General features: G+C 46.0%; 1 protein-coding gene across 5 annotated transcripts in view; it reads left to right on the forward strand.

Annotated features, from left to right (window-relative positions):
• Nucleotides 1-7,548, forward strand: part of swt1 (SWT1 RNA endoribonuclease homolog) — a 49,364-nt gene extending 41,816 nt beyond the window's left edge. For 4 of the 5 annotated variants that reach the window (XM_086116633.1, XM_086116630.1, XM_086116631.1 and 1 more), the window contains one exon: nt 7,081-7,548. In XM_086116633.1, the coding sequence (XP_085972759.1) occupies nt 7,081-7,180 (100 nt within the window). In that variant the 3' untranslated portion in view covers nt 7,181-7,548. Of the gene's footprint in view, nt 1-84; nt 149-7,080 lie in introns of all 5 variants that reach the window. The other variant, XM_086116632.1, reaches the window with a different exon arrangement.
• Nucleotides 7,549-12,107: the final 4,559 nt, after the last annotated feature.

The raw sequence follows: 12,107 nt of genomic DNA on the forward strand, positions 1-12,107 counted from the left end.
GCGTGCGTGCATGCATGGCGTATGTTTTACCATGCCTGGCTGCGCCCAATAATACAGTGCGTTTTGTGTATGTGTCAAATACAGAAATAGCACCCCTTACTGAGACTGCGCCCAACAACACGGTGCACCGAATGGTCGTGAAAATACGGTACTATGTCACACTCATGTGCAAAACAAGCAGACATGCAGCCAAATAAAGTTTTGAACAAACACCCGCACACCCACAGCTGGTGAAATAAAAACAATGTGGGGCAATAAATATCATTGTGATCTGTTTTACTGTACGCAGGCAGCCTCCTTTACCAAGAAGCAGGCATGGAGAACTGGGAGCAAAGAGGGGTTTTTTTTTTTTTTGTAACTGTTGAACCGTCAACTAAGATAGCATTTAGGAGCAAAAAACAACCACCAATCCCCAGATTGACTCTGACATGAAAAACTTTTTTCTCTGTTGGAGGAGAGCCCCTCCTCTAGTCTACTTGATGACCCCCCTGTAGTCATCCACGCGTACAAACACACACATGAAACAGGTGTCGTGTCACGGTATTTCACGTTTTGTCACATAACGGAGATCATAGGAGAGCCGCCAGTGGGACTGTTATGTCCATGTCACTGCTCGGTGGTAGAATGTGTTCTTACAGCTATGGACAGCTGCTATGGACAAGTGTGCTAAGCTAGCTAGCTGGCTGATCACAGGGTCCCATACAGGGTTAGAGGTGGGTAACTCGTTTTCAAGCTGGCCATGCAACCCGATTGGCATAAATATAAATTAATTTTAAGAAGCCTGTGACCGTCGTGAGAATAAGCAGTTCAGATAATGGATGGATGGATGTTTTAACAACATGCCATTGTATGTTGTAATCAGGAAATCAAATATAAAAACACACCAAAAACAAAAAATGTGTTATATTAAAACGGCATATCTTCACATATAAACGATAACTTTTCCCAGATGTGCCAGCAGTCGATAAGTTCATCCATGAGGTCAGTGGGTCGGGGGGAAACATGAGCATCTATTTTTTAAAAAACAACAAAAAAACACCTCTGCTCCTCATTTGAGCACCATGGCAACATTTTTATGTGAATCCCACTTATGTGTTGACAAACTCTGCGCAAAACTAATACGGTATTACTGTACGCAGCACAAGAAGGTATGCTCAGTTACCGTCACTTTGTCATATACCAGGTACTTAGTTGAAAAGATCCTTTGCTTTCCGTGACTGGAAGGCATTACCCAATTTTGAGTTTGCTGTTCCTTGCTCCTGCCAAAACACAGCCCTACCATGTTTGACCGATGATGTGCTTTGGATCAGGAGCTGGTTTTCTTTTGCTGTGTGTTTCTCTTCCGATCATTCTGATGCAAGTTGACCATGGTTTCAACTGGACAAAGAATCTAATTCCAGGATATTGGAGGCTTGTCTGTTCTAGTGTCTGCTTCGGAATGCGAGTGTGTTCTTTGACTCTGTTGATGTTGTGAAATGATTCCATGATTTACAATTTGAGTTTTCTCATTGTCAGTAACTGTGAAAATGACTTTTGACAGTTACAGATTCAATTCCGATGAAGTTGAGATGTTGTGTTCAACATCAATAAAAAGAGAATACAATGATTTTCACATCATGTTCATTTCTATATTTATTTGAAAACTCTACAAAGACAAGATATTTAATATTCAAATTAAAACTTGTTTTTAGCAAATAATCATTGACTTAGAATCTTAGTTACGGGTGCTATTTCTGTATTTAATACATATCCAAGATTTATTGTATTATTGGACGCAGGCATGGTAAGCTAGCTTTAAAAAAATACAGGAGCATGCATGCACGCGAGCGTATGTTTTGAAAAAGACAGCGGGAGCTAAAAGTAAGTTCTGCTGTATGTTATTGAAGTATTTCACAATGTACTCCCGTCATTTTTTGATCAACCCTCATCTTCAAATCCATCCAAGTCCTAATGTTCTGTATCCAAAATGAACAGCTCTGCAAGTTCACAAAGACGCCAGGTTCACTCGCGTCATTGTCTGAGTCAGTGTTCTTGCCGCGCGGCTCCACAGAAATGATGCCAGCTTTTGCGAAAGCTCAAACAACAGCGCAAACAGACACAATCCATTGAAAAATGGTGGCGTAAATCAGCCGGCGCTGCCTCCAAGTCTTAGTAAAGCTGTGCACTCCCATGCCGCTCTCAACTACACTTCAGCCGTTTCTGTCCATGACCATCGCAAACAAGCCCAACAGTAAAAGCCGACTTCTCGCGTTGTGCGTATTGCTACCGTGCCGGTCCTCGTCTTCTCTACGGTCTGGTTCAGTGGGAAAGTGAACGGCACCTCGTCCATCCATCCATCCATCCATCCATCCATCTTCTACCGCTTATCCGGGGCCAGGTCGCGGGGGCAAAAGCTTTAGCAGGGAAGCCCAGACTTCCCTCTCCCGAGCTACTTCTTCCAGCTCTCCCCGGGGGATCCCGAGATGTTCCCAGGCCAGCTGGGTGACATAGTCTCTCCAGCGTGTCCTGGGTCTTCCTCGGGGTCTCCTCCCGGTGGGACATGCCCGGAATACCTCACCAGGGAGGCATCCGAATCAGATGCCCAAGCCACCTCATCTGGCTCCTCTCGATGTGGAGGAGAAGCGGTTCTACTCTGAGCCCCTCCCGGATGACCGAGCTTCTCACCTTATCTCTAAGGGAGAGCCTGGACACCCTGCGGAGAAAACTCATTTCGGCCGTTTGTATCCGGAATCTCATTCTTTCGGTCACGACCCATAGCTCGTGACCATAGATGAGGGTTGGAACGTAGATCGACTGGTAAATTGAGAGCTTCGCCCTTTGGCTCAGCTCCTTCTTTTCTACGACAGACCGATAAAATGTCCGCATCACAGCAGACGTTGCACCGATCCGCCTGTCGATCTCTCGCTCCCTCCTGCCTTCATTCGTGAACAAGACCCCAAGATACTTAAACTCCTCCACTTGGGGCAAGATCTCCTCCCCGACCCGGAGGGGGCACTCCACCCTTTTCCGACTGAGGACCATTGTTTCAGATTTGGGGGTACTGATTTTCATCCCAACCGCTTCACACTCGGCTGTGAAACGCTCCAGTGAGAGTTGGAGAGCCCTGCTTGAAGGAGCCAACAGTACCACATCATCTGCAAAAAGCAGAGATGCAATACTGAGGCCACCAAAACGGACCCCCTCAACGCTTCGGCTGCGCCTAGAAATTCTGTCCATAAAGGTTATGAACAGAATCTGCGACAAAGGGCAGCCTTGGCGGAGTCCTACCATCACTGGAAATGATTCCGACTTACTGCCGGCAATGCGAACCAAACTCTGACATCGGTGGTATAGTGACCGAACAGCCCGTATCAGGGGGTTCGGTACCCCATACCCATGAAGCACCCCCCACAGAACTCCCCGAGGGACACGGTCAAACGCCTTCTCCAAGTCCACAAAACACATGAAGACTGTTTGGGCGAATTCCCATATACCCTCGCGGACCCTGCTAAGGGTGTAGAGCTGGTCCACTGTTCCACGGCCGGGACGAAAACCACACTGCTCCTCCTCAATCTGAGGCTCGGCTTCCTGACGGACCCTCGTCTCCAGCACCCCTGAATAGACCTTACCAGGGAGGCTGAGGAGTGTGATCCCTCTGTAGTTGGAACACACCCTTCGGTCCCCCTTTTTTAAAAAGAGGGTCTACCACCCCGGTCTGTCAATCCAGAGGCACTCTCCCTGTTGACCATGCAATGTTGCAGAGGCGTGTCGACCAGGACAGCCCCACAACATCCAGAGCCTTGAGGAAGTCCGGGCGGATCTCATCCACCCCTGGGGCCTTGCCACCGAGGAGCTTTTTAACCACATCGGCGACTTCAACCACAGAGATAGGAGAGCCCACGTCAGGGTCCTCAGACTCTGCTTCCTCCAAGGAAGGCGTGTTGGTGGAGTTGAGGAGGTCTTCGAAGTATACTCTGCCAACCGGTTCACAACGTCTCGAGTCGAAGTCAGCAGCGCCCCATACCCACTGTACACAATGTTAGTGGTGCACTGCTTCCCCCTCCTGAGACTTCAGATGGTGGACCAGAAATTCATCGAAGCCGTCCGGAAGTCGGCTTCCATGGCCTCACCGAACTCTTCCCACGCCCGAGTTTTTGCCTCGGCGACCACCGAAACTGCGTTCCGCTTGGCCAGTCGATACCCGTCAGCTGCCTCTGGGGTCCCACAGGCCATAAAGGCCCGATAGGACGCCTTCTTCAGCTTGACGGCATCCCTTACTGCTGGTGTCCACCAGCAAGTACGGGGGTTGCCGCCACGACAGGCACCAACCACCTTACGTCTACAACTCAGATTGGCCGCCTCAACAATAGAGGCACGGAACATGGTCCATTCGGACTCAATGTCCTCCGCATCCCCTGAGACATGGCAAAAGCTCTGCCGGAGGTGGGAGTTGAAACTCTTTCTGACAGGGGATTCCGCCAGACGCTCCCCACAAACCCTCACAATACGTTTGGGTCTGCCAGGACAGACCGGCATCTTCCCCCACCATCGGAGCCTACTCACCACCAGGTGGTGATCAATTGACAGCTCTGCCCCTCTCTTCACCCGAGTGTCCAAAACATGCGGCCGCAAAGTCGATCATCGAACTGCGGCCGAGGGTGTCCTGGTGCCAAGTGCACATATTGACACCCTTATGTTTGAACAAGGTGTTCATTATGGACAATCCGTGACGAGCACAGAAGTCCAATAACAAAACACCACTCGAGGTCTGATTGGGAGGTCCTTCCAATCACGCCCTTCCAGGTCTCACTGTCATTGCCCACGTGAGCATTGAAGTCCCCCAGCAGGAGTACTCTCCAGCACACCCTCCAAGGACTCCAAAAAGGGTGGGTACGCTGAGCTGCTGTTTGGTGCATATGCACAAACAACAGTCAGGACCCGTCCCCCCACCCGAAGGCGGAGGGAGGCAACCCTCTCGTCTACCGGTGTGAACCTCAATGTACTGAGCCGGGGGGCAATGAGTATGCCCACACCTGCTCTGCGCCTCTCACCGTGAGCAACTCCAGAGTGCAAGAGAGTCCATCCCCTCTCGAGAGAACTGGTACCAGAACCCAGGCTGTGGGAGGCAAGTCTGACTATATCCAGTCTGAACTTCTCTGCCTCACTCACCAGCTCGGGCTCCTTCCCTGCCAGAGAGGTGACATTCCATGTCCCAAGAGCTAGCTTCTGCAGCCGACGATCGGACCGCCAGGGTCCCCGCCTTTGGCTGCCGCCCAGCTCACATTGCACCCGACCCCTTTGGCCCCTCCCATGGGTGGTGAGACCATGAGAAGGGGGACCCACGTTGCCTCTTCGGGCTCCGGGCCCCATGGGTGTAGGCCTGGCCATCAGGCGCTCGCCAACGAGCCCCACCTCCAGGCCTGGCTCCAGAGGGAGGCCCCGGTGACCCGCGTCCGGGCAAGGGAAACTGAGTGCCATTAATTTTATTCATCATAAGTTTGTCGGCGACCTTTTTGTTGCTTATCAAATTTTAAAGTATGCTTGTCCCTCATCACTTGCTGTAGCCCAGGCGGCTTTGTTGGAGTGTGGGGATAAATTGATAGAGCATTCGCGAATGGAAGCCAAGTGAGGCCGGCAGAGCTGCAGAATAAAGGATTAAAATCTCCAAGAAAACATCTTCATTTTATGGAAGGCAGAACATTACACTTTACTTGTTGCTGCGCCACGGTCGTCCTTGCCCGGATGGATAGATGGCGCCATTTCATAAAACGAAAGCACCAAGCACCACGAATTGGTTGATCTAGAAATTCTCTCACGGCTGCTAGATTCCCATGGTCTTCTGCATAACTGACCGCTTACAGTTTAAATTGTTTCCTCAGCGTGTGTCTTCATAGGTGCCATTTTCAGGATGTTGTTTTGCACAATACACGTACTATATACTATATATACCTACTGGAGGTGTGCCTTTTGTGTCCACTTTCACGGATGCCCCTCCCACTTTACCATCCACATGCTAGCCTCAGTTAGGTGTGCCTTTTGTTGATATAAGCAACATGTCGGTTCAACATCAATCAAGCGGACCCCTCATCGAAGTTACACAACACAGGCCTGAAGATTTCGGAAATTCGCGTTGGGACCTTTGTGTGGTTTTTTTTCGCCGCCATCTCAAACTGTCATCCGCACGCTTTCTCAGTTTGCAGACTAAAATAGCAATCCGCATGCGCATATAACGTTATCTGTTCCGCCCCAACACTGAAAAAAACAAACAAAACAAAAGTAAATTAGAAGAAACACACCACACCACAAACACACATACAGGCACAGTGAAATCGCGTTGATCACACAGGAGAGATTCGATTGCGTACAGTCAACTCGTGCGCGGTGACTTTTATGGGAAACGATTTTTCGGTACCGTCAAAATGACGCCACGGAAACGGCACGCTAACGGTAACGATTGTTCCCGTGAAATGCTCAGGCCTGTAACAGCATTCACAGATTTTGTAACACAAGGCGATGGTCAGCATTATTGGGCCATTTCATAGAAAATTCCAGACTTTTAAGTGCGCCTTATGGTTGTGAAAATACGGGACTAACATTGGTTTTCTGAAGTGTTCCAGCCCTTGCGGTGATATCCTTTCCACGTTTACGTAAGTTTTTAATGCAGTGCCAGCTAAGGGATCGAAGGTATTCGATGTTGCTTTTCGACCCTTGCGCGTACATTCAATGATTTCCACAGATTTTCCGAATTTTTGATATTATGGACCGCCGATGATGAAATCCCTCAATTCCTTGCAATTGTACATCTATGCTTGTAAACGACTGCACAGGACAGGGAGGCTCCTTTTCGAGCCAATCATGGCACCCGTTTACCTGTTCCAAACAGATGTTTGATGACCTTTTTCAGATTTGCAATCATTGTATTCTGTCACACAACATCTCAACTTCATTGGAATTGGGATTGTACATGGTAAACTGTAACCAGTTTAAACTCGCCAAAAAATGCAAACCCCAACAAAAAACAGGATATTGGCTCTGAATCTGAATGGCTCTGAAGCTCGTGTTTGTGTGCGGCTAGCTTAACTCCTGTCTTTGTGTCACCAGAGAGAAGCTGAGAGTTGGCGTGAACCAGCTGACAGAGCTCAAGGACGCCCTGGACTACTGTGTTCAGACCACGAGTCAGCACCTCAATCTAAACATGTAGACTTCACAGGACCAGCGAGTCCAGGTCCGGGTTGTGGCTCAGGTTTGATTGACATCACTGGTCCTCATTTCACACTGGCTTCGAATGCTCCCGCCAGATTGTGTGAGTGCTTGCTGTGTTTACATTGAGCTCAAAAAGGGTTGCAAAATGGAATCCATAATGCGCTCTTTGGTAGCTGGACGCTATCTTTGATTTGTCCGGGATATGTTGGAGTACAAGACACTTTAGTTTGTAGCAACCAATCTGCCACAGGTTCTGTTGTTCTTGCTCCTCATCCACATGACTGAAGGCCTGTTTATTTGTTCATATTAGTTATTTCATGTATTTTTGGACCAAATGAATGTAATAAATTCTAAATATCCAAAGTAGTTTGTTTATGTTCAAACTGTGTTTCTCTTTGTAAAAAGAAAGCATTTGTAAATGGTGATGTTGCACATTGGCTATTGTTTCAAACAGCAGTTTTTAGCTACTCAAGGCCATGATCTCACTCGCGGTGAAGGTTTGCAAGTGTGTGTGTGTGTGTGTGTGTGTGTGTGTGTGTGTGTGTGTGTGTGTGTGTGTGTGTGTGTGTGTGTGTGTGTGTGTGTGTGTGTGTGTGTGTGCGCGCGTGTGTGTGCGCGCGCACCAGAGATGTGTTCCTCGAGCCGGTCCCGCCAAGGACCGGACCGAGGGGCGGTCCTTGGTCCTTGGCCTCGGAGTCAAGTCCTTGGTCCTTGGCCTTGACCTCGGGAGTCAAGTCCTTGGCCTCGGATTGACGGTCCTCGGACACAATGGGGGATTAGAGCCTCATATACCTTGCATAAGGACCGCAAAAATCACGACGGAATCTAATAAATTCCATCGAAGGAACCCCCTATTAATGGATTAACTCTGTCGCTTTGAGAGGGGTGGGTCTGCCACTGACAGGTAACAGTTAGCGCTACGTCTAAAGAGTGGCATCACAGTTAGTTTCAATCACGGTTTGTTGCGTTCGCGATCGGCAGTTTAAATAGCGTGTAAAGCCTTTCTGTAACAGTGGTGTCTTTTATTTAGTTATTTTTGCACAGTCGTCACGTTTGTGCGGTCGCACTAGAATGTTTGTTTGAACCAAGTAATTTGCGTTACAGCTGGAGTCAATAATGTCGGCAGTTCACTTCTGGGTTTGGCCGTTGGGATTTGAAGTCCTTTTGCTCGATTCCAGTTATGTTTGCTGAATGCTTTCTCATGTTTGGAATAATGAATATTGATAATACATAGTTTAAAATCATGGTTGATTTAATTATTTATTATTATTATTGTGAAGTTGAAGGTATTAATTAATGTAGTATTAGTGGTAGTGGTAATAATAGTAGTACTCAGAGAATGGTTAGAGATTCAGCCATCTCGTTACCTCTGCGTCCCGCGTCCTGGACGCACAATTTTCCCACGGGACACACAGTTCCAAATAATGTGCAATTTTGGGACGCAAGGAAATTTCTCAGTCAAAACAAATCAACAAACAAAAAAAACTACGGCAAGCCTGAGGATTTCACAGTAACAATCGTTACCGGTAGCGTGTCGTTTCCGTGGCGTCATTTTCACGGTACCGAAAAATAGTTTAATTATAAAAGTCACCGCACTTGTATTGACTGTGTGATCCACACGATTTCACTGCGCCTGTGTGTGTTTGTGACGTGGTGTGTGAGTGTGTTTCTTCTAATTTACTTTCGTTTTGTTTTGTTTTCAGTGTTGGGGGGACACAACAGATGACGTTATGTGAGCATGCGGGTTGCTATTTTAGTCCGCAAACTGAGGAATCGCGCGGATGAAAGTTTGAGATGGCAGCGAAAAAAAACTCACCAAGGTCTACTAATTACGATATTTAAGAAATGGGAATGCTTGTCTGATTTTTCGTATGAATCGTCCAAAGGGCGTATCACTAAACTCACCTGGGATGTATGCACAGAAAACAAGAGTGAGATACGACGAGAGGCACGATTACGAGGCAAGTTGGTCATTAGATTTGTAGGCTAATCGTTCTGAAAAATATTATGAAACAGGATTGGTTATTCTATAATTTACTGGTTGTAGCATGGTAACTTTATGAATAAAACATTCGTCACAAGGTGTAGTAATGCTAATGTTAACTGTTGGTAGAACTAATGATGACGAGTGTTAAATTCTTTCGTCAAATTGATCGTAGATTACACATGCATCGTCTTGGGAAGAGGATGTCAAGCCACATCAATACTTACCTGTATTAATGATTACCAGTCAATTAATCTTTGCAGAGTGAGATTGGAAAAAAATACTCTGATGATGCCACATGAGTACACCAGTTTTTGATCCATTTATTTTTTGGAATAAACCTGGTGTACACAGCTGCTGATGTAATGTTCATTGTTAATGCATCGTTTCCAAACATTGACCCTTGAAACATTATACTTTTGAGCTTCGGAATTCTTGATTATCAATATCAGTCAAAATAGAAAAATGGGTTCCCATGATGAACGTTTACGGAACCCAACGTTTGTTATCGTGGTTTCCCATTGGGTAATCCGACGGAACCGAAAAACGGTTACCATGAATTTCCGAAATCCTCAGGCCTGCTCCTGAATTATTTCAATTTTTGCAGCATTTGTTTATCATTGTATGGATATGTTGTTGTTTGTGTTATTATCATCTGCAATTGAATAAGTAGACCCTTTCAGAATTCGAAATTTGGGACTCTCTCAATGCATAATGGGACTCATACTTTTCTGATCAGCGAGTCCCTGGGACTCGCTGCCGGTAAACTGTAAAATTATCACTGAGAGATTACCGCTTTTTCTGCAGTCAGTGATTGACTTCTATGCAAAGTCATTTCTCAACTTGTGTTCCGTGCCACGTCATGCCTGTTGAGTGTTGATTTACTTCATATTAAGAAACTACTGCACTAAAACATTAATTCATAAATGTATACCATATGATTTTTTTTTTCTCAGTATAAATAACACTTACCCTGACTGTTCTACTCTTTGAATAAAAACACTTCATTCAAGCGTTAGGGAGTGCAAAGGGTTATGATGGAGGGGTGTTGCAAATCATGAAGACCTGCCAAGTGGTATGATAGCATTGTTTTATACATGTCCTCGGCTAGGCTTAGTTTCAAAATCAGTCCTTGGTCCTTGGCCTTGGTCTCGGAGGCAAGTCCTTGGTCCTTGTCCTTGGCCTCGGAAAATTTCTCAAGTCCTTGGCCTTGGCCTCGGAGTCAAGTCCTTGGCCTTGGCCTTGGCCTCGGGTTGCCGGTCCTTGGACACAACACTGGTGTGCACCTAGCGAACGTCGAAATCGATCGCCAGCAATTTTAATTGTCTCCGTTTTTCTTGTTGCAAAGAAATTTTGAACATGTTAACAATTTGATGGTGACAAGAATAACCGCTTGAGACCATCAAAGTGGTTTGGGAATGTCTGGGGAAATTCTTTGCAACCGTTTGCAACATTGAACGACCCCTGAAAACAAAAAAATTGAGCTTAATGATTAAAAAAATGGTTCAACATCAGTGTTTTATTTCTTTGCGGCCCCAAGACCTGTTTAGCTTTGGAAGGGATTATAGTTTCGCCTAAAATCAATTTAGTACACTTTAAATGTGATCGGCCACTCACCGCAATCTGACACATTGAGACAAATTTTGTAAGGACTGGGGACTGCAACCATGTTACTTTGCTGCACAAGACTAATGTTAGCAAGAGACGTTTTGCAGTCACCAGATTATATACGATTTACAGTTTTTCCATTGACACAACACTTTCATCTTCAAGCCTCTAATTTCGTGAATGCATGAGGTGAGTATTCGAATGCTTTTCTTTTCCTCAATAAAGCCGACCTGTAGAGTGCACATGCAATGGATACTACAGTAATGAGGGATAATGGCGGCTTTGACGCTCAGCTAGAAGCATCAGATGTCACGTTAGTTTAACTAGGCCAGGGGTCGGCAACCCAAAATGTTGAGCCACGTATTGTTTTGTGTTTTTTGTTATTGTAAAGTGTCCTTGGGTGTCTTGAAAGGCGCTTGTAAATAAAATGTATTATTATTATTATATTGGGCCAAAAATACAAATGTGTCTGGAGGCTCAACAAATTAAAAGCCTCAGAAAGAAGGCAACACACGCTGTATGTATCTATATTACCTATACAGTCAAACCTCGGTTTTCGAACGTCTCTGTTCTCGACCAAATCGGTCGACCAAAAATTTCAATTTTTTTATGCTTTGGATGACTGAATTTCGGTTCTCAAACAAACTGAGCGCACTTGACTCCTCTCGCCTTCCTTACACGAGAAAGTGACGCTTCCTCGTATAGCGTTCCATTGTGAACAGACGTGTTCAACAAAGATTTTATTTTTTTTTTAAAGAGCGTGGTTTCAGTTTTCGAACAAATCGGTTTTCGAACAGCCTCCTGGATCGGATTACGGTCGAAAACCGAGGTATGACTGTATTTGCCTACTATCAAAATGACTAAGTTGGCTACAAATACACAATGATCTTTCCCGATTTAACTTTTTTTTCCCTGCAGTGCATCCTGTAGAGCAGGGGTGCCCAACTTTTTTGGACCAAAGCTCTATTTTTCGATCAACCACCCCCCCGCGATCGACCCGTTACCGCACACGCACACACTTAACACATGCATGCCATAATGAGCAAGAGCCATAACGTCAGCTAAAATGAACGAGGCACGGGATGCACTTTTGCAGCGTGTTAACTTTCATAGCTGAAGCGTAGAGAAATGCTTCTCTCGGTCCTTCAGATTGCCATTCTTTGCCAGTTCCCTCGGTGAATTGTACAAGAAACGTGTGTCGCAGGCTATGATGCAAAACCTCGACAGAAATGTTGAAATGTAGTATTTTTTGACATTTTTACACAATTGTGTCCTCCTTCAGAAACCATATTGAAAAAATATATTTTCACTCCATCTTTTTCGATTTTCAAAC

Source organism: Hippocampus guttulatus, chromosome 7 (assembly GCF_054856545.1).
Source record: "Hippocampus guttulatus isolate MCC_2025c chromosome 7, RoL_Hgut_1.0, whole genome shotgun sequence".
NCBI classification, from domain to species: Eukaryota; Metazoa; Chordata; class Actinopteri; order Syngnathiformes; family Syngnathidae; genus Hippocampus; species Hippocampus guttulatus.